This window comes from Sarcophilus harrisii, chromosome 4 (assembly GCF_902635505.1).
Source record: "Sarcophilus harrisii chromosome 4, mSarHar1.11, whole genome shotgun sequence".
Lineage (NCBI taxonomy): Eukaryota > Metazoa > Chordata > Mammalia > Dasyuromorphia > Dasyuridae > Sarcophilus > Sarcophilus harrisii.
In genome coordinates, this window is record NC_045429.1 from 440,741,606 (window position 1) to 440,768,203 (window position 26,598).

The window sequence follows — 26,598 nt, forward strand, 5'->3', positions numbered from 1 at the left end:
GAAATCCCCAGAGAAGATAGAAAGATCCAGACTTAAATGGGCTAAAACTGGAGGAGACTTGAGCATTTCTTTTCCTCATTTGAGGGAATCTCCTAATCTCACACAGCCAGTTAATGTCAGAGCCCGGAGGAAGGACCCAGACTCTGTCTAATGACCCCGCATCTCTGTGGCTGGGAGGGAAAAGGGGAAGAGAGCGATAAGATAGAGAGCTGAAATGGGCCTTTGGGTGGGTGGTTTCTGGGGCTTTGCTGGGAGGAGAAGAAAAGAATTCTGTTTTTATAGTAGGATTAGAATTCTCTTCAATGGGAAAGTGCTTCCTACTGATAGACTACAGAAGATGGCCCAAAGGAAGTCATCCTTGTGTGTCATTTCCATAGAGATGGCCCCGTGTCTCGAAAACAGAACTTGGCCTTTTTTTCCCTAAGACTAAGCAATGTGACGCCAAGGGAGAGAGTGTTTGTAGGTGGAGGACCGAGCTTCAAGCCTGCCCTGACACGTCCTCCCTGGGTGACCACACACAACTTCCTCAGCTGTCAAGTGAGGTCCCTCCCAGCTCCGGGGCTCCTCCTCCTCCTCAGCTTCCCAGCTGAAACATAGGACTTTGTATGCCATGGGCACTTAATAATAGGTGAAACTGAATCTAACCAGAATTAGTGATTACTCAAATTTAGGCTGAAATTCTATGTGGGAATCTGTAGGAAATCTTCCCAGGTTGAGCTGGGCTGGGTGCTGGGTGCTGGGTGCTGGGTGCTGGCCTCCTCCAAGCTTAGCCTAATTATTTATGTATCTGCATAAGGGATTCAGAGAGCAGAACAATTAGTTGAGAAGGCATCAGTGAGCACAAAGGTAAAGTAGGGAAGGGATCAGGGAGTTCACTTCAGATAACACGCCAAGGAGTTGTTTGCTGAAGGCTTATTTTTTTCCCCCAAAAAAATTTCTTTTGAGGGTGGGGGTGGGAGAACCTTGTTTAAAATAGTTAACTTTCTATTGATATTCTTTGTTTTTTATCCCCTGTACTGCCACATTCACCTCATTTTACTCCTCTACCCAGTGAGTTGTCTTTTGTAACAAAGAATAAAAAAGGAAAAAAGACAAAGAATGCAATTCAATAAGAACTATTGACTAATATTTGTCAAATATTGACTAATTGTTAATTAATATTAAAACTATGAAAAATATAAAAACTATTAAAATATTAAAACCAAGGCAAATAGCATTTGCCATTCTCCACACCCATAGTCCCAGATCTCTGCACCAAAAAAAGAAAAGAAAGAAAGAATGAAAAGAGGTGGGTTTTTTGGCATCTTGTTCTAAGAGTGGGCACTGTAATTCAATAATTGCATATTACGTACAATAATAACAGAAGGTTTTTCTAAGAAATGGAAGTCAATGATGTGATAAAGAGTTCTGGAAACTTGAGCAAGTCTTTGGGAACATGTTTAATTTCTTCATGAAAAGCTATCTATTGTATGGATGTTTAATTTACATAAAAGTTCCACCTGGCTCCTAAAAAAAGTCTTATTAGCCTCCTTAAAAAGCCATCCCAAGAAATTGTCCAAGTAACTTTCAGGAAGAAAAAAGACTTAATTTTCTCTCTATGAGTTCTCTTCCAGCTCTAAAATTAAGATCCTATCACTTATGTGAAGTCACTAGTGTTTGGATCTCATTTTCCTCTTCTGTTCAATAAGGGGGTTGACCCCTGGATTTCCCTTCTGTCTCAGGACTGTTTCCCTTGCTGCCCACTAAGAGGGACAGCCTGGTTGTTCTCCCTGGATGTTCTCCCCGGGTTCCCTGCTGTCTCAGGACTGTTTCCCTCACTGCCCAATGAGAGGGCCACCCTGGATGTTCTCCCTGGCTCTGGATCTTGTGTTAGTCCGGCACCTGGGAGGGCGGGGGCAGTTCCCCCCCAGCAGATGCCTGATAGTCCCCCTCTCCCCTCCACAGGAGGAGACAGAAGAATGGAGGCGTTTCCAAGCGGACCTCCAGACGGCCGTGGTGGTGGCCAACGATATCAAGTGCGAGGCGCAGCAGGAGCTCCGTTCGGTCAAGCGAAAGCTGCTGGAAGAAGAGGAGAAGAACGCGAAGCTGCAGAAGGAGTTGGGGGCTGTGCAGGGGAACAGCAGGTTGGTCTGTGCCCAGGGCTCTGGCTCCAGGAGCGCTAACACACACGCAGCCCAGGCTCCATCGCCAGCCTTGCAGATGTGCGTGTGGCTCGGGAGGCTCTGTGTCGCTCTCTGTGAAATGTTCTCTGTCTCTTTCTGGGGGGGTCTCCGCCAGCCCCCTAGGGCCCTCACAGCTCCAAGGCGCCCACGAGGGATCTAGCCGAGAACAGCTCCCTGGGATGGAGGACAGCCGTAGTCCTCGGCCCGTAACTCTAGGGGAGGATGCTATAGGATCCGGTAGTCCGCCATGTTCTGGCTCTGCCCTGGCAGGAAGACGGGATTGGTTCTGAGGCAGGATCATTGTCTGGTAGAACGGTTCATCCTTCCTCCCTTGGGTCACACTCATTTTCTAGAATCAGTATGAGGCCTTTTAAAGTGACCTATTCCATTAAAAAAATAAAAAAAGAGACCATGGAAAAAATTGATTGTTTATAGTTGATTAAGCTAACTTTGGAGCCAGAAAGAGTCCTCCCCTTGGCTGTGTGATCCCGGGCAAATCATTTAAGCCTTCAGTGTTCTGGGTAGTCTCAAAGCCCCCATCTCAGAGAAGGTCCATTTACTCAGCATTAGAAGAGGGAGTTCCTCCTCAGGAGATGCTCCAGTGAAGAAATCAACATTATTTGTAACTCAAGGAAATGATGACTTAGGGAGGGATCGTAGCCAGGGCTTCATCTCGCTATCCTCGTGTCTTTGAGCAGGAGAGACTGCGCCTACTCCATCCCATAAACTCTTGCATCCAAGAGGGAAAGAGAGGCAGCTGGAAATGGTTCGAGAGAGAGCAGATGGACACTGATGACCGTGTTAAAAATAAAAGCTCCTTACTACATTATTTTGCACTCACCACGGGACTAATAAAATCTTAAGAGTTTTCCTTTTTATGGTCAGGAATAAATGTTATTACTTTGGGGTCCTCAAGCTCAGGAAATTACTCGTAGTCATTCTTTTTCAAGGTTCAGATGCCTGGTGGTCGTTTGGCCTAGAAAACAGGCTGCAGGATTTGGCTCCTTCTTATCACTGGCACAGTCCAAAGCAGGGGTTTATTGGGGATGCAACAGAAAGCAGTGGGGAGACCCCGAAGGCAGACAATGGGCCTCGATTTCCTTATGTGGTAAATGCGGGGCTTGGATTAGAATGATCTCTTGAGATCACGTCTGGCCCTAAATCTGTGATCTTAGGAACTCCAATTCCCATTTTCATGACTTTTGGAGACTTTAGAGAATGGAATAACAACCCTTAAAGGTTTTGAGGTCTAAGTTAATTAGCCCCTCATTATCCCAGTTTTCCAACTCTACCGTTGAGTCTATGATTCCAGAAAGGATTAAGATGAAATGGAGGAATAAAAAAAAGTAGGCGTCTGGCCTTATAATTTAATAAGTAGCTATGAAGTGCCGTGGTCCATGCCAGGCCCAGGAGGTGCAAAAATATAACTCAAGCAGTCCCTCTCTTCAGGGGAGATCCACTCTACTGGAACAGACGCACAGGACCCCCTTCTTAAGCCCCAAGAGAAGTCTTGGCGCTCACAGAGCCAGATCGTATCCCCCGACGAGCTGTTAGTGATGGGGCCGATCTGTGTTGGCTTTTATATGTCTGCCTCTCTGTCTCCTTGTCTGTCTGTCTTGCTTCCTTACTCTGTTTTTTAAATAGAACCCAAAGGTCTAACTTCCAATGCTTAGTCATATTTAATCAGCCACCCGACAAGCAATTATGAGCCACCTACTAGGTGCAAGGTGCTGGAGAGACGAGGGCAAAAATGAAATAATAGGGGCTGCCCTCAGGGGGGCTTAGCTCTTTCAGGGAGAAGATGCTTTGTTATCTCCGTATTAACATGTACACACAAGTGTCTATGGACACATACACAAATACATATATGTGTGTGCATGAATATGCATGTATATGTCTAATAAGTGCAAAGTGATTTTGAGAGGGAAAGTTCTAGCAGCTGGAGGAAATGGTAACAAATTAATCTTGGAGGTAGAGAAAGCCCAAGAGATCATTTGGAGAGAACTTCATTTGTAGCATAATCTATAGGAAACAGGCTGGAATCCATGAATAGAACCTGAAAATTGCAGTGAAATATGGATCTTTAAATACAAGTGTACATTTTAGCACTTAATTTAGGCCTCCCTAAACCTTCAGCCTCACGACCATTGTTTAAAACAGGATGCTTTCCTTGCAGCCCTCTCAAGGCTGTCTAATTCCTATATGTGGAAGTTCGGCCCCCTCCTCCAGCCCCCAGTTTCAGGGCCAGGCCCCCCTCTCGAGTGTGACACGTTACTGAACTCCATTTGAGCCTCCCCGCGTCCCCATGCGTCTCGTTGCGTTGACGGGCCCCGCTCTTGGCAGAGCATCAGACAATGCTTCCCAGCGATGGTTTCCTGTCTGATGGCAAGCTTCCTTGGCAAAATGCCCTCCTCCCAAGAGGTGGCTGCTCCTTGGAGGCTAACAATGGCTCGGCCGCTTCCTGAATGCACCACGGGAGCAAGAAGCGGAGCCCAGCGTGGTCCCCCGGGACCCCCATGCAGCTACTTTAGCATTTCCACTCTGGCTAAATGAATTCTTGGCTGGAACCCTGAATTGTAGTCTTTGTGCAGGGAGGCATAATGAATCATTCTTGGTTCAGCCACAGCCAGGAAACTCACAGAAAAGGTCCTGGTGAATTCTTCCAAGCACAGCCTCTGAAAGAAAGGTAAGGACCTCCAGGAAGGCGCCCCAAGAAAAAACCAGCGACTGTCTCATTCAATTTGCAATTTTGCAAAAGGGACCTCTTTGGGGAGTGTCGGGACCACATAGCGAAGCAGAGGTGTGGCTGAAATCTCTGGGTCTGGGTGAAAATTAGCATTTCTTGCTCAGTAGCTTAAAATAATCCACTAAAACCACTGGTACTTCAGTGGCAAAGCAGTAGTAACTAGGATACGGCAACTGGGACTTGACCCAAAGGCACTGAATTTCAAGGGTGCTGTCAACCATATTTAGGGGATTTTTAGCAAGGTAAAAGCAACTGAGGTTTGGCAAAAATAAATTATTATGATTAAGATAATATGGCACACCCAGCTCCTCATATCTCAGGAAGACCCAGTGTCAAGATGCACCTCTGACCCATGAAGAGTGACTTACTTAGGAGTTTAATACCCCCAGGAAAATTTCTGAGATGATAAATTTGCAGAGGAAGTCTTGACTTGCATTGGTTGTAGGAGTGTTCTCTGCCAGTGAAATCCCAGGGATAGCTCCTAACTCTCCAGGATTATAGGAAGGAAGCTAGCAGGTGGGTAGACTGAGGCAGTTCCCTACACCCTGATTTTTTCTCCCCTGAGTACTCCAGCAAACCAAAGTATCTCATCTCCTTTTCATGGCATGGTGACCCCCCCATACTCCCCTTTCATTCTACTTGTCATCCATACCACTAGCTTCACCTTCTCTCCTAGTAATGGTTCTTTGGTTCCAGATGTCATTTGACCAAACCACTTTCTTTCTTTCTTTTTTTGCTGAGGCAATTGGGGTTAAGTGACTTGCCCAGAAGTATCTGAGGCCAGATTTGAACTCGGGTCCTTCTGACTTTAGGGCTGATGCTCTAAAACCACTTTATTTAATGTGATTTTCTGGAGGATGGGGGCGGTGGGGGGGGGGGGGGAGGAAATTTCAGCTGCCAAGATGGTTTCTGGCCACAAAGGTCAGATTGGTACTGCTGGCTTCCTGTGTACTCCCTCAACCTTCCCCCCTTGTTTAGACAACCTTATTAATGAATGCTCCTTTACCTTGACCCAACAGAAAATCTGGCCAGCCCATCTTGCTCACTCTCAGAACCCCCAAATCATCTAGAACATATGGAGGGGTTAAATTTTTGAACTTTTCTATCATAGTTTATCCTAATTTGAAACAGCAAAAAGATGTAGAAAGGAAAAACAAACCAACCTTCCTTTAAGCATTTAAATACCTGACTTATCTCCATATAAAAGCAGGAGGAGTTCTTTAATACTGTTTATGTGTCATGGGGGCCCTTGGGAAGGCAGTGAGATGAAGCTTGTAGGCTTCTGCACAAAATCATGTCGAACATCAAAGAAAACCCAGAGTCACCATTATTCTGAAATGGTTATCAACATATTTTTTAATAACCAAGACCCCAGATTAAGAACCTTGCCGTGAATTCCAATAAGTCCCCCAAAAGATTTGTCTTTAAACGTGGGCTAACATATGTTAGGGAAACTAACAGAAGGAAACTGGGTACTACAGTGGATAGAGTGCCAGGCTGAAATCAAGAAGATGCTTCTTCATGAGTTCAAAGTCAACCTTAGATACTTCCTAGCTGTGTGACCCTGAGTAAGTCACTTAATCCTGTTGCCTCAGTTTCCTCATCTGGAAAAGGAAATGGCAAACCATTACCATATCTCAGCCAAGAAAACCCCAAATCAAATCACAAAGAATTATACCCAATTGAAAAAATGACTGAATGACAACATGTGTACCCATTCCAAAAGCATGGTAGCATTTAAGATGTATTTCAGTCATCCAGATGATCGAGCATCACTTTTTCTAGGCTCATGCATGTGCATCGTTCTCGTATGGTATCATATTTGTATCAAAGAAGGGATGTCAGGGGAGATAATTATGTTAAAGACGTATGCTTTTTTTTCCCTAGCAGTATGAATGAATTTTAAAAAATAATCATTTACCAATATTTTATTTATTTTTGCTGCCTATAGTTTCATTTTAAAGGTTTTTATGGATGCCTTCTGTTTTTCTATCAGAGTGAGTTATTTCCAAATATGCCCCTCTTCTTCCCAACCCCTGCCATCCTTCCCTTGTAACAAAGGGAAGAAGAAAAGTTATGCAAAACCAACCATCACATAAATCACAATCCTCTCAATTGAGTAGGTCGTTTAAAAAAAAAAAAGCCCGTAATTCAAAACAAGAAGCGTGGCCCACCCCATGGATCCTGTTTCTTTCTTTCCTTCTCTTTCTTTTTTTCTGTACATTTCCTTCTTTTGTCACTTCTCAAGTACGCAGCCTGGGAGACAGTACACGACACGCGAACTCTCCCGAAACTAAAGCTTCCACCTCGTCCGTCTGCGTCTGTGCGAAGCCCCGGTGTCCGGTCTGTGTGCGCCAATGTGTGGCCCCTTCTGTGTCTTTCTTGCAGCTGTTGTGTCTGACCGAGCTTTCGGCAGCTCTCCTGCTGCCAAAAAGGAGAGACGAGGAAGATGGAGGTAAATCCTTGAACCTGCCTTGGATACGCGCCCCAATTCCTCTGAGGAGGAGCTTTTGGAATAGATACTCTGACTCCCCCATGGAGAAGGTCCAGTGCTTGTTGGGGTCCCCTGGGAAGCCACTACCCAGATGAGCCACTGAGATTTTAATACACACACACACACACACACACACACACACACACACTCTTTCCTCTGTCATTTCTTGGAGCAAAGCCCTTTTCCTCTCTATTAACCTTCTATTTCAGTTTCTGCCTCTGACACAGATCACAGACCACAACTGATAATCAATCAATAGACATTTGCTAAACACCTGTGCACTTCATACGCGACAGGGACACAGAGACCAAAATGAAATAGCCCCTGCTCTTAAGGAACTTCCCTTCTTGATGGGGAGTTCTTCTGTGTCTCCATGGGGTTTCTCTCCCCCTGGAGTTCCCTACCTTAATGAAATCACTGACGCATTGCTACAAGCAGGTGAATTGCAGAGGGCAAGTCCCCACGAGCATCGGCAGAGAGGTTTCTCTCCGGGAGTCCTTCAAACAAATGAAACCACTATTCACTCCAGGCAGATACACAGATAGATGGAAAGATTATTTGGATAGACAGACAGATGGACGGATGGATGAATGGATGGTTAGATAGGTAGGAGGTAGATAGATAAATAAAGAAGAATAGATTGATAAATATTGGGATAGATGGATGGATGAATAAGTAGAAGGATAGTCAGAAAGTTAAATAGATGCAGAGAAGGATGATGAATAAGTCAATGGATGATTAGAATAGAAAGATTGGTAGATAAATAGCTAAATAGATGGATAGATGAATAGGTAGATAGAAAGATAGATAAATAGATGCATAGAAGGATGGATGAATAGACAGATGGATGGTTAGAAAGATAGAAAGGTAGATAGAGGCATGAATAAATAAATAGATAGATAGATAGATGGATGGATGGGTGGATGAATAAGTAGATGGATAGTTAGATAAACATGCCTAGAAAGTTGCATGAATAGATAGATGGATAGTTAGAAAGATAGGTAAATAGATAGATGGATGGTTAGGAAGATAGATATGTATATAGATACATCTATAAATATAAAACTGTATCCACACCTACATATATTCCAAATTTCTCCAGTAATGGGATTGTAAACAGCATTCCTCAGTGCTTTTGATAGATCTCAGACAAAAGTGATTTTGAAAAAAATTCTTAACTACCCTGCTTCCATAGCTTAAAGGTCCCCACACTTTCACTGTGTCATGGATCTCTTGGTTAGTCAGTCTGGTGAAGCCTCCGGACCCCTTGTCAGAATCATATTTTTCAGTGCATAAAATATGGATTACAAAGAAAGCCAATTATATTGAAATGCAATTATATGTTTACATGTGCAGTCATATATATTTTTATATTGTTGCATATATTTACCACATATGTTAACTATATGTCAGTATAATTGGTTTCCTCTGTTACATGTATCTTTAATATATTATTTTGTAAAAATAGGTATGGGGCAGTGCAGTAGATCCCAAATTAGCCCTGGAGTCGGGAGGATCTAAGTTCCAATCTGATTTCAGATGCTTATACCTGGATGACCCTGAGCAAGTCACTTACTTACCCCTGATTGCCTACAAAAAAATAAACTACCCTTCACACACTTATTTATAATATTGATTGGTCGTCCTTCATTCTTGAAAAGGTCCAAAATGATATCTATGCTGGGGCTAAGGTACGACGTGTCTGATTGTGGCTGAGCAGACCAACATGAGCTCAGAAAGTCTGCCACAGGTCATACATTATATATGTAACAGAATATATACACCTATAAGTACAAGACATATACACACATACATATGTACATGCATACATGCACACACACGTGTGTGTGTGTGTTTTTATTAAATCAGGCTCACAGACCCCAGGTTAAGAACCCCCACTGTAGACCCTCTAGACCTCACCAGGACAATACAGAAGTACACAAACCTCTGCCTAAATGGACGTCTTCTACTCGGACATGCCCTCCCAACAGCATTGTTCACTGGTGGGGACCCAGTGGGAAGGCTCTTGGCTCTGGCGTTGGCTGGTTGTTTACCCAACAGGGAAGAGCCTCCATCAGGCTCTCTTTTAGGGACAGGTTTTGTTTTTTTTTTCCCCCCTTCCTCAGATAAGTTATTTCCAATCTAACCCTGATGGGGCGGCCGTAAAGCTGAGATCTCTTCACATTTTGTGATGCCTTTACCATCCCTCCCCTTCCCATTTTTTTCTTCTGTTTTCACAGTGCCCTGGTCTCTGCCAGCTAGCACAGCCCGGAGCAAGAAAAAGACAGAAAGAGCTGCTCTTGCCATGACTGGACTCTTCAGCCTCTTCTGCCTGAAGGGGGAAATCTTTATAGGAAAAGAGCATTTCTTTACAAAGAGCCAAATTATTTCCCAAGTTATTTCCCACCGTCTCACACCGTGGGAATGCAGTGTGTTTGTGTTACACCCCATTGTGGATGGAGTCACCGCCCCGGTCAGCCTTAACAGCCTTCATCCTTTTCTTCAGTCCTTTCTCTCCCAAGATGCAGCAGGTTTTCTTTTTGAGAGGAAAACAGAAATTCCTTTGGATACATTATCCTCCTGGAGCACACAGGAGGCTAGTGAAAAGTTTCAAGAGCTTGGGGTTACACGTGGAAGAAGAATGCCAAAGACCCCGTGGCTGGGACGTCTCGGGATCATCCCGAGAATAGAATGGCCAAGCGACTCGTGAATTGTGATTTCATCCAGTTCCCCATCACTCATCTTCACAGAAGAGCAAAAGTGACATGGGAATTCTAGCATGGCGGACAGCCCACGGCCAGGGTTTTATTTGTTCATTTTGTTTTGTTTTGAAACATGTGTGTATTTTTTCCCCGGTTCCATTTTCACACGAATGTTCTAGAAATTCACAATACTTTAAACAAAACGAAGCCATACTGTGAACACTTGCACTGGACTAGCCAGGAAGTTGCCCTACCCCCCTTTTACCTGAAAGAGCTGCCCCACCACAGACGCACTCACCTTGTGCAAAAGCGATGGCCCCAATTCGATCTCCAAGAGTTTTTCTGATGGATCCTAGCTTGGATGCAAGAGCTGATACCATAAATGGCCAGCAGAGGATGGAGTTGAGCAAACAGAAGAAAAGAGCTCATCATATTAAGCTCCTCTACTGAAAGCCAGAGGCAACAAACAGATGGAAGGAGCCAGCTTGCCTGGGACCCCTGTGGGTTATTTTTTAACAGTCTCTACACTAGGTGGCAGTGTCAGACTCCAAGTGGAACAAGTCCTGAACCGGCTGGTCAAAAGTTCTGGGGCATCCTAGAATGCGTGCCTTGGTGAAGATCTGGAAGTTCAGCAACTCCCAAAAGAAACCTGGTCAATAACAGGCTTTCCCAAACAAGAGTTTGGTTTGTTTGGGTTTGGGTTTTTTTTATTTAATTTTTTTTTGCAGCATTTAATTATTCAATGCATGGGGCAAGAGTAATTGCCCACCCGCCATAATACCAGGTGGAGTCAGAGTGTGTATATAGCTTTTTCTCAGGGCAAGTATACGGTGGAAGAAACTTTCCCTGGTGTCAGCCTAGAGAGTAGAGAATCACTAAAAAAATCTCTCTGGGGCATCAAAAGAGAGGTTTCAGAAGCTGCAGGTTCTGGGTCGGGCAGCTTTGCCGTCTCCCTAGGAGGAGGATGCTCCGAATGACCACGTGCCAAGAAGGCTGCCTGCTGCTTTCACGTGGGACGTGAACGAGCAGCTTATCGACACCCCGCCCCGTGGGTCCCCTTGCACCGTCTGTATCTGCTCCTGGCCTTTTATATGTGAAAATTATAGAGTGAAGTGATAAATAAACCTGGCCCTGTTTCAAATAGCCTCTGGAGTGTCCTTTAATCATTAGCCATTTGTCTGTAGCCCTGGCGTTTTCAAAGGTAGACACATCAGGGTTTGTTTATTTGTTTTTTTGTGGTGGTTCTGGTTTTTTATAAAATACGAGGGGATGGGAGTAAAGCATGGGGAAGGAGGCAGCCTGGGCCTGGGGCTACCAGGGTCCCCTCCTTCCTCCTGTCAGCAAGCTGCATTCCAGAAAAAGGGGGGAAAAGCTGAAGGATGGTAGAATGGTCAGTTTTCTTTGACTATTGTGGAAAGTTGTAGGAGATTTCAGATGGAAGCTAATTATAAATGGAACAGAAGCAGGCTCTTATGAGAATAAGAATCAGCAAGCATTTATTAAGTACTTACTATATACTGGATGCTGAGAGCACAAAGAATAAAATGGGATAAGAAGAAAGCAGTAAAGAAATCACTGATCTTGTGCTTAATTCATTTTGGGGGGAAAATGAGACTCCCAGAGAATATGTGTTAATTTTAAAACAGTGTGTTTTAGTTAAAATTCAAAAGCAGGATTGGGATGCTGCCTGTGCCAAGAATGCCTGCGTCTCTTAACAGAGTATCAGTTTTGAGAGGCTTACTTTTGTAAGACAAGAGGTGGGCAGAACAGAGTCTAAAATGTCAGAAATCCCCTGGTTTTCCCAGGGCCTATCAGGGTCCCTCTAACTGGAAGCCTTCAAGCCAAAGCTGCGCAGCCATTTGTCCACAATGTTACCAAAGGAATTTTGGTCCAAGTTTATTTAGATGGCTTCCAGTTCTGTTAGCTTGTAATTCTGAGAATCAGAAAAAGCCACTTCTACTCTTAAATCATTTTTTTAAGCTTTCTTTTTTCTGTACTTATTCATTTCAAGTTTTGGTTCATCTTAATTCCATCAGGCCTAAATTCTCAACCTGGCCCTACTACTTGCTGTTTGGCCCTATGTAAGAATATGTTGGGAAAGTTGGACCGGATCTCTGTAAAGGTCCCCTCAAGTACTGATCGTTCTGTGGTTCCATGATGATAAATCTTTGCTTTATTCTCTTGGGGAACGGCAATACGCACGGAGGGAATAATTTGGTGGATACTTTATTTCAAATACCCTATAATGTATCTAAGGAGACAGTGTAGTATAAGGGTTAGAGAGCCAGCCTTGTTGTTCTGGATCCAAATCTTCTGGATTCAAATCTTCTCTCAGATAGAGTTCGTTTCCCTAACAGCTCCCTAAGTTATAGAGAAGCAGCCTAACTGTCTGGAGAGAGGAAGTTCCTTGCTAGGAGTTCCCTACTCCAAACAAAGGACTGATTTAAAAAAGATGTTTGCTAAACCATTTGTAGAAACTCTTCCCACTAATGCCCCCAAAAATCAACCCATCTTTTTCCGATGGTCTTAGTGGAATGTCTTTCAGCGAGTAGACTAAAATATTCCTGCTGGATATCAAGAACAGCAGTTTTGATTTTATCTCATTTCATGGGAAGGAATTATATTAGCTTTGGTATTCTAAATTAAATCTAAGTGATTTCTTTTGTTGTTGTTGTTATTGTTATTGTTCTAAACAATGGAAGATCTTATTCCTTCACTGATTGAACAAATATTTAGTAAGCTTGCTCTGGGCAAGGCATTGTGGCGGGTACTTGGGAGCCAAAGACAAATAGCAAATTTTGGATAATTGAGGAGATTTGACCAAGTCATCAGAATGGTGGATGTGCGTGTGGGGGTGGATACACTCCGAATTTACTTCTTATTAGATTACTGGAAAATGGAATTAAGATGGATTTCCAAAAACCATCTGCCTTCCAGGGATGGCCTGTGTTTCAAAACGGCACAAAAGTACCCTAAGTGAATTAGTTAAAGACAAGTAGCCAGTTCCATTAAAGACCTCCCTGGATATTGTCAGGAATAGAAACATGAGTCATCTCTCTCTCTTCCCCCCATTGGTGACTGACTTGCTCTGGTTGCCTTCCTCCCCATCTTCACGACAAGTCCTTTTGCTGAAGGAAGAGAGAGGACCTTGAAATCAGTCCTTTCATTTCTAAGGAGAGAAGGTGCTGGAGCTGAAGTCTGGGTCTGTGTTCAAATCAAGCCTCAAAAATGTATATGAGTTGTTTATATTATGCTGGGTCAGCCGGGCTTTTCTTCATCCTCAAAATGGGGATGATGATTCCTGGAGCACCAGCCTCCCGGAGTCATTATGAGATTCCAGTGAGTTACTAGACATTGAGAGCTTTTCAAAACTTTTAAGGAGCAATTTCAATATTCGTTGTTATTGTTATTAGTAGATGGTATGACTCCCTGTCACCTCACCCTGGACTGTTCCCATAGGCTCATGGTTGGCTTCTCTCCCAATCTCTTCCCAATTCCAGCCCATCCTCCCCCCATCTGTCAGATCAATCTTTCCAAAACTCAGCTCAGACCATGTCACCCCCTACTCGGTAAACCCTAGCAGTGCCCTAATATTGCCAGGACCATATAAAGTTGATTCCGTTGGCTTTTAAAGCCTTTTATAACCAGCTCCTTCTTACTTTAACAAGCAAATGTTTTCTTTCCAGATAGTCTGTGGTCCAGTAACATGGGCCTCCTCCCATTCCTCATGTCTGGTGCTCCATCTCCAGACATTTCTATTTTGATTGTCTGCACACCCTCATCTTTACCCTCCAGCTTCCTTCAAGTCCCAGCTAAATTCCTACTTTCTGCCAGAAGAACCCTTTCTCAAATTTTTTTTTGGTGAGGCAGTTCAGGGTAAGTGACTTGCCCAGGGTCACACAGCTATTAAGTGTTAAGTATCTGAGTCCACATGTGAACTTCAGAGCTGGTGCTCTATCCACTCTAGTGCCCCTTGGCTGCCTCATCCCCAATCCTTAATCTTAACCTTCCCTCGGAGATAGTCCAACTTCTCTTGCATGTATCTTGTTTGTACATAGTTCTCTCTCTCATTAGACTCATTAGATGGACTACTTGCAGATCTCCTTGAAGACCGGACTGTCTTTTGCCTTTTTATCTCCTCAGAGCTTAGTCCGCGATATTTTGTTGTTGTTGTTCATGACCCCATTTGGAGTTTCCAGAGATACTGGAGCAGTTTGCCATTTTCTTCTCCAGCTCATTTTACAGATGAGAAAACTGAGAAAACAGGGTGAAGTGACTTGCCCAGGATCACACAAACTAGATTTGAATTCAAGTCTTCCTGACTCTTAATACAGGCACTTAATACATGCTTGTAATAATAGGCACTTAATACATGCTTGTTCATTAGATACTTACCAGAAAGAGATAGAGACAAATAGATGAGAAAGAGACAGAAATAGACTGATGGCCAAAAAGAGACAACAGAGAGAGAAGTTGGTATAGTTAAAAAAGAACACTCCACATAGAGTAGGGAGATTTGAATACTTATTTTTGCTACTCAGCAGTATGATCTTGGTCAAGCCATTTGCCATTTCTCTGGACATAGTTTCCTCATCTCCAAAATGAGTGGGAACGGGTGTACGCTGGCGGGGGGGGGGGGGGGGGGGGGGGTGACCTAGCAGTTCCCTGCTAAGATTCCTTCCAGATCCAACATTCTCTGGTTCTTTTTTCTAGATATCTAGTTACTGCTTGGTGGGTTAAATAGATTGAATAAAGAAACAAAAGAAAGACCTGGGGGTGGGGCGGGTGGAGGGCAAGGGATGGAGCTATTTTAATCTGGGGTTTTGTACTAGGACTATATTTGCGTTAGCATAGATTGCTTTTTTATTGCTTGGAGAGCTCTGTGCCCAATTCAGTTATTCACAAGACAGAAAGCTAGGGAAGTAAGGACTGACAAATTAAATCACTAAAGCTTGGGAGCTGTTAGGATCATTGGAGATAAGATTATTAGGAGATCGTTCAAATTTAATGCTATTTATTGACAGAAGCAAGCAGGATGTCCTCCCTTTGGGCTTTTATTTCACATCCTGCTATCTCCATGCCATGACACAGCCCAGTGGGAGGTAGCAGACCAGGACTCTGGATCTGCCACAGCTCAGCTGTGTGACCCCAAGCGAGCTGCTTTGCCTCGGTTACCTCCCCTGAAAAATTAAGCTGGATGAGATGATCTCCAAGGTCTCTCCCAGCTCTTGACATTCTAGGACTGGGCAATGCTGACCCATGCACAGTTGGTGCTAAGGTACCAGGAAGCTTGCAACTAGGCAGGAAACCGTCCTCACCTGGAGACCTAGAGCATCCTCCCACGGGCTTGTTTAGTCTAGCACTATTGTGGTGGACACAGCTGGCCAGATCTATACATAGAATTGCTATTTTGGGCCCAGCGCAAGGAACTTCTCAAGAGAAATGCTATCTTATTTATAAGTAGATAATAGGGCCCCAAAATAATCTCCTAACACAGTAGGTCCAACTGGCAGAGAGAAGAAATGACTTGAAATCCCACCCCCACCTCCCGAGTTCTGCTTATTTTTCCATCTTTATTTCTTTGTCTCTCTCAGAAACTTCTACATCCCAACCCTGGGCCTCTCCTCACTCATCTTGTTCTGCCTTTCACTCACAGGCCCGTAAGTGAAGAGCCAGATTCCTCAGAAATGGATGCCCCCAGCCGCTGGCAGGGGGTCTGTGTGAGCAGAGCTTCCCCAACCCCTTCAGAGTCAGCCGCTACTGTTAAGTCGCTGATCAAGTCGTTTGACTTGGGATGCTCAGGTATGGAACCGTTTGGCCACCTTGCTTCCCTCTCCCCTCCGCCCCGTGTCCAGACACAAACCGAAAATGTCTGTTGTCCAAATGGAAGAATGATGAATTCTCCTGCCTCTGCAGCCTGATTATCTCCCCTAAAAGATGCAGTGCCAAATTACATGGAGAGTCAGTCTAGATCCTCGGGGAAGGATCGCTTGTCCAGGCTCAACATGGAGCCTTCCACTGGAGAGGAAATGGGTCTGGCACTGCCCCTAGTGGGTTAGGGGACCCTTGCTAAGAGTCACTTCATCTCTAGGGTCTGTTTCCTCTCTATAAAATTAGGGTGTTAGAAAAGAAAATCTCCACGGTCCCTTCCAGCTCGGAACAATCTGATTTTTTTTACTGTATTCATATCTTGCAAGTGGGAAAAAGAATAGACTAAAATGGTTTGGGTGATAACCACTCCCTCCTTGGAACTTCTCAGCCTCGCTCCCTTTCCTGCCACTGAGGCTGTATTTCTACGGTTAGCCCCGCCTCTTTTTCTCTGCCTTGCCCCTTCCCCGATTAAACCAGACCTAGTCACCTGCCACCCCCACCCCATCACTGACCAAGATGAGATACCCCTTCGGAAGCCTTCCGGGCTCCCTAGATTAATGTTCCAGACATTGGCCCTCGACAGAGATGGCCTGCCTCAGTAGGGAGACCGCATGGTGTGGGGGAGAACAGGGGCTAGCCCGGAGTCAGAAGATGTGGCTTCAAAATCTGACCCTGACATTTATTAGCAATGTGTCCGGCCTCAGTGTTTTAGGGGGCTGAGCCAAATAACATCCCGGGCGCTTTCCTGCCCACAGTCTAGGATCTGTGCCCACTCAAGCGAAGCCCATCCTGGAAATGATTTCCTGGCTAGGTAGCACAGCCCACAGACTGATCAGGCCTCTCTCTGGCAGGTGGCTCCGGGCAGAGCGTCTCTGTGCACAAGACCCCTCGGAGTCCCCTCAGCGGAATTCCAGTGAGAACGGCACCGGCAGCCGCGGTCTCCCCCATCCAGGTAAGAGAAGGAGCTTTCCTGGAACAGAGAGAGGATGGGAGGGAGGCAGTCAAAGGAGCAGCCTGAGACAGGGCGCTCTCCTCCCGCATTCACCCAGGCCACCAAGGGGGGGGTGAAAAGCGATCTGTTTGTTTTCGAAGAAATATCAAACTAAGCTGGGGGAGGGAAAAAAAATACATTTTTAATGAAACTGACATAAACCATTAAGTCTGTGTTGTCCTGTCAAGGTCCCAAAGGGACGGTTGTGAACTTCTCAGGATCTTGTTGAGAATCTTTCTTTCTCATTGCTCAGAGAGAAAAGAAAATTCCAAGACTGTCAGATCATTTTTTCTTTCCGTGCCATTTCTAAAGTAGTCCTAGAATAATAGCTAGTATCTCCCTAACATTTGGAGATTTGCAAAGGATTTGATACTATTTCATTTTATTCTCATGACAGGGAAATGGGTGTTATTGTCCCCATTTTATAGATAGGAAAACTGAGGGTGAACTAAGGGAGGGATCCCTTAAGTAACTACAAGAAGTCTGAGGCCAGATTTAAACTCCAGATCTATCCATTCATCCTGGCTGCTTCCAGGCATCCCTTTAAATAGAACTTGCCGTGTGAGGTAAAAGTAGCTGATAAAACTGAATGTTGAAAATGGATGATGAAACTGACTTGCTAGAAATGAACAATGAAACTGAAGGATATTGGAAATTGACAGTGAAACTGACTTATGTTGGAAATGTGCTTGGAAACTGAAAGATGTTAGAGATAGACAATGAAATTGACTTGTGAGAACTAGACGATGAAGCTAAAGGACACTGGAAATTGACAGTGAAACTGACCTATGTTGGAAATGTGCTTGGAAACTGAAAGATGTTAGAGATAGATAGACGATGAAATTGACTTGTTAGAAATGGACAATGAAGCTAAAGAACACTGGAAATTCATAGTGAAAGTGACCTATGTTCTAAAAAAACCAAAAGTCTGACTTTTTTTTTTTAAGTGATCAGAGAAAATGAGACTGTCTCTTCAAAAACTGTCTGTGAGGGTTCACAGGGGACATTGAGGTTTTGCCAACCTACTATAGGAGCTACGTACCAAATAAACATTTTACCAATGATGGCCTTAGCCTAATACTTTTTAGCTTAGAAATGGACATTTCTGGGGCCAGTGCCGACCTAACTTGGGAGATAACTTATACATGAGCAAGTTTCCTGTGATTTCTAGTATTATTTTCTGGAAGGTCTAGGATTATGCTTTTAAGATCCTCTTAATAACACTTGGCCCACAGATCTAGCTCTGGAGTTAAGACTAATATTATTAGGACTATTATCTTCTGTATCATTTAATGGCCTCTTGGAAATAACATTGCTTTTTGGTATTAGGAAGTAAAACTTAGTTTTGCCTGTCCTCTTGTAAGTGCAGACACAAATTAAATAATTAGCCATTGGGATTGTTTGTTTAAAAGCCTTGGAATGAGAGGCTTTGTTATCTTAAGTAATATATTTCAACTTCTTAAAACTTACTGGGAAGTAACCTAATGCCTAATAACAATGATAGCAATTATTAAGCATCTACTCTGCTCTAGGCCTGCTCACTTCTCACCCTGTTACAGAGTGGACCCATATAAAATTTATATTTATATATATTTTAGATATAAATTATATATATATTAATATATAAATTTTTATATATTTTTATATATAAATTATATATATAGCCATTTCTAGGGAGGAGACAGCAACAACCAGGAGGGGCAGGGAAGATGCTGTGTAGGAAAAGATGGCTTCAGCTGCATTTTGAAGGATACTGGTGATTCTGAAAGGCAGAAGGCAGCCTGTGAAACGGGAGATTTGCATGCCAGCCCACCTGCTTTCTGCCCAGCCACGTTGCATCTCTCAGAGGCAACACTGATCCATGCTTTGTGTAAGTTGATACCCCTGGCAGTGGTGACGAGAGGCTTCATTTGCTTGTATCTCCACCTAGAAAAAAGTCATTTGACCTTTTCTGAGGAGGTGAGGTAGTGGAGCCTTCCTGTGGCTTGTGGTTTCTCTACAGAGAAGACTAGGCTGGAAGCAGAGAATTTGTGGGCCCCAGGGGGCAAAGTCGGCACACCTCCAGATAAATGAGAAGGGGAAACAAGTTACTTTCTCAAGAAATAAAGCCTTGGGATTAATTGATATAAAAGGTCATTTCTCAGGTGATGGCAATGTCCTTTGCCCTTCCTTACCTGAAGTAAAACCTCAGGACAGTAGAGCTAACTCGTCTGGTCTGAGATTATTTAGGATTGTTAGGCAGAAAGACAGGCAGGGATAAGCTCTAAGTGCTTACTGAACGACAACTCCGTGCTAAGAGGTTGGGGATTCAAAGAAAGACAAAAATAATTCCTCCCCTCAAGGAGACTACATTTTAATAGAGAAAGGATGACTCATGAAGGGAAGCTGGCAAGGGGATGGACAGAGAGAGAAGCACAAAGCTGCTTGGTTTGGAAATGAGACTCGGAAATGACGTAAAGAAAAGTAAAGGATTGCCCATCGGGGCCCTGAGTGGTTCCAAGGGCCGAGTTCAAGGCTGGATGGAGGTGGGGAAGGATGATGGCCACAGTGGAGCTCATTTGGAAATGGGGATGGGTTGGAGTGCTAGGCTAGTATCAGAGAGATTAGAATTTGGATCCTGCCTCAAAAACTTAACAGCTGTGTGACTCAAAACAAGCAAGTCACTTAAGCTCTCTCTCAGCTTCCACTTTCTCATTTGCAAAATAGGGCTAAAAATAACATCTATAGGGTTGTCGAGAAAGAGGAAATGAGAGAACCTTAGTAAAGTTCTTTGAAAAAAACCTTAGTGCTATATCAGTGCTAGTTAGCAGCAGCAGCAATAAATGGTGCAGTGGATAGAGCACCAGACATACAGTCAGGAAGACCTGAATTCAAATTTAGCCTCAAGAATTTATGAGCTGCATGACCTTGGGCAAATCATTTAACTCACTTTCCTTATCTGTAAAATGATTTGGAGAAGGAAATGGCAGATTTCTTCAGTATATTTGCCAAGAAACGCCAGGTGGGATTAAGAGGAATAATGATTGAACAACAACAAAAGTAATAGCGGAGATGGTGGTGGGTGCTGCTATTTCTACTACTACTACTACTACTACTACTATCACTGCTATTACTACTACTATTACCACACTACTACTACTACTACTACTACTACTACTACTACTATCACTGCTATTATTACTACTACTTACTCCTCCTCCTCCTACTACTAGTACTACTACTACTACTCCACTACTACTACTACCACCATTACTATTACCAATATTACTACTATTACTCCCACTATTACCACTATTCCCACTCCCAATTATTACTACTACTACTATCACTGCTATTATTACTACTACTTAACCCCTACTACTACTACTACCATTACCACCACTATCACCATTATTACCACCATCACTACTACTACTCCTCTAGAGCAGAAAGATGGTGAGATGGTTTCAGGTTGGATCATACATGAGCATTTTTACTAGCCACATGACAAGATGATCCTCTGTTAGTCCATTTTTCTGTCTCCTTTTTTAGAATTGAGCTTCTTGAGGTGAGGGACTATTTGATTTTTTTGCCTCTTTATTCCTAGTGCTTAGTACCTAGTGTCTGGTACCTAGTAAATATCCAACAGATGCTTATTAATTCATTCACTGATTGACAAAAAGACACATGCTCTGGAGTCATGAGCAGATGGAATTTAGAAATAGTGATGCCATCACTCAGTCAGCATTTATTAAGTACTTGCCATTGCCAGGCAGTCTGCTGGATATTGGGGTTCCAAAGCAAAATCAAATAGTCCCTGCCCCCATTCTAATGGCGGAGGCAACATATATGATCAAGAATATAGGGAATAGAAGCCAAATGTTTTCAGAAAAGACCCTGGGAAGTAATGGTACTAGAGATTCTAAGAGGTCAGCTAGGGAAGGAGTATGGTCCAGGCATTGGGGTGGGGGTTGAGGGGAGTCAGAGAAAAGCTGACATTTATGTGGCCATCTTTTACCTCTTGGAGATTCACAGCAGCTCTGGGAGACAGGTATGTTACCTCCAAAATACAGATAAGGGAACAGACTCAGAGACGTGATGACCCTCTAGAAGCCGAAATTTAGCCTAAGACTCCCAGTCTGGGAACTATCCATTACCCCACATGGCCTCTCAACTCTCGGTTGTCTCTGGATGCCGGTTTTATATTATAAGCCTTTTCAGAAATTAAAATTCCAGAGGTGCTTGCCTAGTAGCCTAAAATTCAGATTCCTGTGGTTGTGGGGAAAGAAAAAAAAATGATGGTGGAAAAATAGAGTTTTTCAGAAATTCTCGATGTAAGAGAAGAAAGCTAGGTTCTTTTGTCCCAGCTAAGAGCCATCGAGAGATAACTTCTTCCCCAAGATCTTTGGAATTAGATCATTTTGTCCAAGAACAAAGGACAAACAATAATCCGTGGATAGTAGTGAAGTGTCATAAAGGTGCCAGAAGTGATGGTATGAAATAGATTGAGGAAAGCATAATTGTAAAATAATGCTATAAAATAGTATAATGGAGATTTGCTTCACAACATGAAACAATCATGACAGAGGTACCCATCACAAATAAGAGAGATTGGCTGTTTTATTACATGGGTAGCTCCCAGGCTCAAACCAATATTGCTAGGCAAGGCAGAGTCAGACTGAGTGAGCAACTTGCTTATAAGATCTTGGGGAGGAGGAAATAAATATGGGACCTAAGGGATGTGTATCAAGAAGTTGAGGCTGTCTTAATGACAGTCTGGGAAAACTGAGTTCCCTTCAAGGTTGTCTCAGCTTGGAGACAGGATGGAGGGATTAACAATGGACTCCTGCTTCCCATCATTCTGTGCAAACAGGACAGTCTGGGAAACTGACCTGGTTATGGTTGATAAAGAAGCAGGATGGGCTCATTTTAGCAATTCCTGAGAATAAGCTGGTCCAGCCCCCAAGCTAGTCCAGTTCTATTCCCATCAGTAGTAGCTCCCCCACAGGGGACCCAGCTGGCCAGTTCTATTTGGGCAACACAGCTCTTTTCTTTCTTTCCTTCCTTCCTCTTTTCCTTCTTTCCTTCCTTCTTCATTTCCTTTCTTCTTCTCTTCCTCCTTCCACATAGAGAATCATGCACTTACATGTGGATATTCTGCTGAAAGGAATATAAAGTTCTTGAAATAGAGTTCTGTTAAACTAGGCTTTGTAATGAAGCTCAATTGGATTTAGATGGAGCTATGTGACTAGTCTTAACCCAGATAGGTCTGGCTCCCACTGACTGGCCAGTAATAAGTCCCAGACCAAACCTCTGTTGGTCACTGTTTAGGTTTTGATGGCTTAAAGTGAGCGCAAATAGCAATTGTTTCTGTCCTGACCAGAAACATTGAGGAATTTTTTTCTCACAAATTCAATTTTTTTTAATAGGAAACACAATTTTATTTCGTATCCAACCTAAATCACTGAATGGGTGTTGCCTCAGACAAACTGAGACTTGGGAAAAACCTTATATTCAGGAGAATATAAATCTCCTGAAATACAAATCTGGAAACCAGGCATTTATAAAGCTACTGGGATTCAAATGGAGCTACTTGACTATCCTGAAACCAAATCACTCTTGACTCATTGATGGGTCAAAAATGGGCCTCAATTAGCCATTATTAGGGTTTTGTCATTTCTGAGTGTAAATAACAATTGTTTCTGTTCGAGCCCTGAGGATCTTTCCCTCCCAGATTGATTTTTTGGGGGGAGGGTTAAGTAAAAGATCATTTTTTTTTTTTTTTTTGCCTTATTTCTTACCTAGCCTTAATCACTGAGAAGGTGATTGTCTCAAATTGCGACCTGGGCAAGACCTCAGCTTAAGGCCGAGGTCTCCCATGGCATCGGGGCCATTTCCAGTCACTCTGATCTGCATCTTGCACTGGAGCCAGATGACTCCGGAGGAGTGAGTGAGGCTGGTGACTGTGCACAGCCCTTCCTCACTTCAGTCCCACTCACTTGTAAATCAAGACGTCGCCTTGCTGATGTCAAGAAGCACAAACAGCAATAATTTCGCAGATAGCAGCATTCTGCTCATCCAATCATGACTAGGATCCCAGAGGGGGCCGGTGACCTTCCATCTTCCTTCCTTAGCCCAGTGGCTGAGTAGGAAGTTCAAAAGATTACAGAAGGGACTTCTAGGTCAACTTATGCAACCCACTCATTTCACAGATGATGAAAGTGAGTCTCAGAAAAGAAAAGTGATTTACCCAAGGTCTTAGGGGATATTCATCATAGGCCTGGTGCTCTCCATTCATGGTACTCCCCCAGCCAAGCAGATTTCAGGGTCACAGAAGATGGTATTCCCAGTGCAGACTCAGGAAAGAAAATGGAAAAAAAGAATGAGAATAAGCAGATGCCCAAGCCACGTAGAAGTCAGCCTGAGCAGCCCGCTCCAAGGGCTGGCAGGGAGCCTGCAGCCCGCCTGAGCACAGCATGGGGGGATCTTGGCAGCAAAAGCCATTCGTGTTCAGCTGTGACCCACTCACTGCTCAGAAGGTGAGGGCGTGTAGAAGGCGGAGAGGTCTCCACAGAGCTATTTTTGACATTTGTTTTAACAATAGGAAAATTCTTCAAAAAGGAAAATGAGAGGAAGTCATTCAAAGTCCAGTACGTGGTTAGGCCTGAATTCTTTGTGTCTGACTTTTCCTTTTTTTTTTTAAATTAAAAAAAATGTATATCTTTAGTTTTCATGTCACCATTATTTCCCGTATCTGTCCCCTCCTTTGTCTTCTTCTCTAAGAATTTTATGAAGGAGGGAAAAGTTAGTTCCTCAAAACTAACCAACCCATCAACTGAGTCTTATTCATTATTTCTCACTTATGGGTGTATGTCTCTGCAAAGAAAGGAGAGAAGTCTGGCTGACTTTTCTTAAGTAGAATGATGGATTTTCTTTCTCTCTCACTCCTTCCATCCAATCTGTTGCCAAGACCTACTGAATTCGCCTTTGTCACATCTCCTGATATGTCCCTGTCTCTCCACTGATGCCACCATTACCCTGGTGAAGACCCTCACACATGAATTATTACAGCACTTTCTGGTGAACCTACCTGACTCAAGGTTTTTCTCCCTGCAATCGATCTACCACTCGGCTACCCAAGTGATCTTCCTAAAGTGGAGGTCCAGTTATTATTACACATAGCACCCCCAATAAGTTACAATGGTTCCCTATTGCTTCTGGATCAAATATACAGTGTTTGACTCTCCCTTACCCAGTCCCTAGCCATTTTTCCATGCTTTTTTTTAACATTTAAAAAAATTTGAAACTTAAATGCAAAATAAGAAAAAAAAAACATTGTTTTTTTGTGCAGCAGAACATAAGAAAGGATTCAAAATATAAAGCAATAAATTTCTATTTCAAGAAAGACTTTCTAATAATACACATTGTGTTCTGAGCTGCCCATCTTCTCTTTGCTTCCTTGAAGATTTTTTTGTTCTCTGCTGTGTACTTTTTACTTTATTCTTTTTTTACTCTTTTCCTCTCCTCCCTCAACATTTTTTCCAGTCTTCTTACACCATAAAGTGCCCTGTATATTTTTCAATCCAGCCACTGATCTCCATGTTGTTCTTCCCAATGCTTCATCTCTTCACTCCACCCATCTTCTGGGATTCCCTCCCCCCCACCCCCTTGTGCTAGGAAGCTCTCTTCCCTCATCCCCTCCTCAAATTCCCTTCTTTCTAGGGCCTCCTCTTTAATTATTTCTAATTTATCCTGACTAGAGTTTGTTTGTACATACTTGTTTTCGTGTTAGACTGTAAGCTCCTTGAAGGCAGGCTCTGTCTTTTGCATCCCTAGTCCCAGCACATAATAAGCCCTTAAACATCAGTTGACTGAGTTATCAAACATTATCTTGGGAGAGTTCTCCTGGAAGAGAATTCATGTAGAAATTAAGGTTTGCATATGGTTTTACATAGGATCTCCCACTGGGTTCTCATGATAATCCTGAATATTATTATCGGTATTTTACAGAGGAAGAAACTGAGGCAAATAGCACTTCAATGACTTGCCCAGAGTCAGATAGCTAGTGTCCAAGTCAGAATTTGAATTCACATCTTCCTGACACTAGGTCCAGAGCTTTATCCACTGTGTAACCCATCTTCCCTTAAGGCCATGGCACACAGTGCCTGTTTTCTTTTTCAGTCCTTTAGCAACAAATGCTTTTTTTTTTTTTCCTTCATATTTTTGGCACCATCTCTCTGTGATCACTTTTTAACTCTTCACATCTTCCTACCTTGACTTCTTCCTTTCTGAAAGAAGAGATCTAATTTCTCTTCATAAAAATAAACTGTGTGAGCAGAACCAGGAGATCATCGTACAGGGTAACAACAAGATTATACAATGATCAATTCTGAGGGACACGGCTCTTGTCAACAGTGAGATGATTCAGGCCAGTTCCAGTGGCTTTGTGATCAAAGAGCCATCTGCACCCAGAGAGAGGACTGTGGGAACTGAGCATGATTCACAACATAGCATTTTCATTCTTATTGTAGTTGTTTGCTTGCTTTTTGTTTTCTTTCTCATTTTTCCCCTTTTCGATCTGATTTTTCTTGTGCAACATGATAATTGTGGAAATATGTAGAGAAGAATCCCACGTGTTTAACATATATTGGATTATTTGCCATCTAGAAGAGGGGGTGGAAGGAAAGAGAGGCAAAAAATTTGGAACACAAGGTTTTGCAAGGGTAGAATGTTGAAAATTATCCATGCATATGTTTTGAAAATAAAAAGCTTTAATAAAAAAAAAATAAACTTCTGCTACCCTGCAGACCCCATAGGGAAAGTTTTTGCATCTAAAAGATGTTTCTGGAGAGAACATCATAGCTTACTTAACAAATTCCTTGGGAATGAGATTCCTTTATATGGAGTCATCATGGTTTAAAAAAATAAAAAATTAAAAAAAACCCTTTTCATTAATCTTGAGCAGCAGAATTGATTGCATTTGCAGCTGCATGAAAAAACAAAACCCCAAAATGCTCAGTTTCTGTTTGTTCTGGCCCAGCTGAAGATAAACAGACCAGTGTGAGACAAACTAGGAAAGTACAGAATCTTCTGCAAACCTTTTCTTTCTGCTGTCTCTCTTTCCTCAATACTACCTCCTGTCTTTTTGGGAGTTCTGGGTACTGCAATCCTCACTTGAATTTTTTTTTAAAAAATTGATATTTTCATTTACATTTGTCAATTGAATAAATGTACTTTAATTGAAACTCATTTATACTGAAGTACTACAGGCAACTGAGTTTCTACAGCAATTTCTTCACTTTCTTTTTTCTTTTTCCCTTCCTTCTTACCTTTCTCCTTTCCTTTCCTCCTTCCTTCCCTTCTTTCCTTTCTTCATTCTTCCCTCCCTCACTTCCTTTTTCTCTTCCTTCTTTTCTTTCTTTCTTTTGAAAAGACAGAATAATGCAAGACACTGTAGAATCAAGTTTTCCTTGAGATTGAGTCATTAAAAAGTTACTCAAGAGTCAGTGAGGTGCTGTCCTATCGATCCGAGGTGTCATACACTAAAAACTCTAGAGAGGAAAACTAGATTAAAATGTAATAGGAAAGATTTAGCAAAATAAAAATGCAGTGTACAACACAGATAATGTCAATTTATGGTTTTCTAAGTCAAT

At 42.9% G+C, this 26,598-nt stretch overlaps 1 protein-coding gene across 13 annotated transcripts in view; it reads left to right on the top strand.

The window, feature by feature from the left end:
• SPECC1 (sperm antigen with calponin homology and coiled-coil domains 1) overlaps positions 1–26,598 on the top strand; it is a 321,163-nt gene that overhangs the window by 205,800 nt on the left and 88,765 nt on the right. For 10 of the 13 annotated variants that reach the window (XM_031967836.1, XM_031967838.1, XM_031967839.1 and 7 more), the window contains 3 exons: positions 1,945–2,123; positions 15,761–15,906; positions 16,827–16,927. In XM_031967836.1, coding sequence (XP_031823696.1) covers positions 1,945–2,123; positions 15,761–15,906; positions 16,827–16,927 — 426 coding nt within the window. Of the gene's footprint in view, positions 1–1,944; positions 2,124–2,860; positions 5,679–7,156; positions 7,364–9,642; positions 11,242–15,760; positions 15,907–16,826; positions 16,928–26,598 lie in introns of those variants that run through there. The other 3 variants (XR_004234081.1, XM_031967843.1, XM_031967844.1) reach the window with 3 other exon arrangements.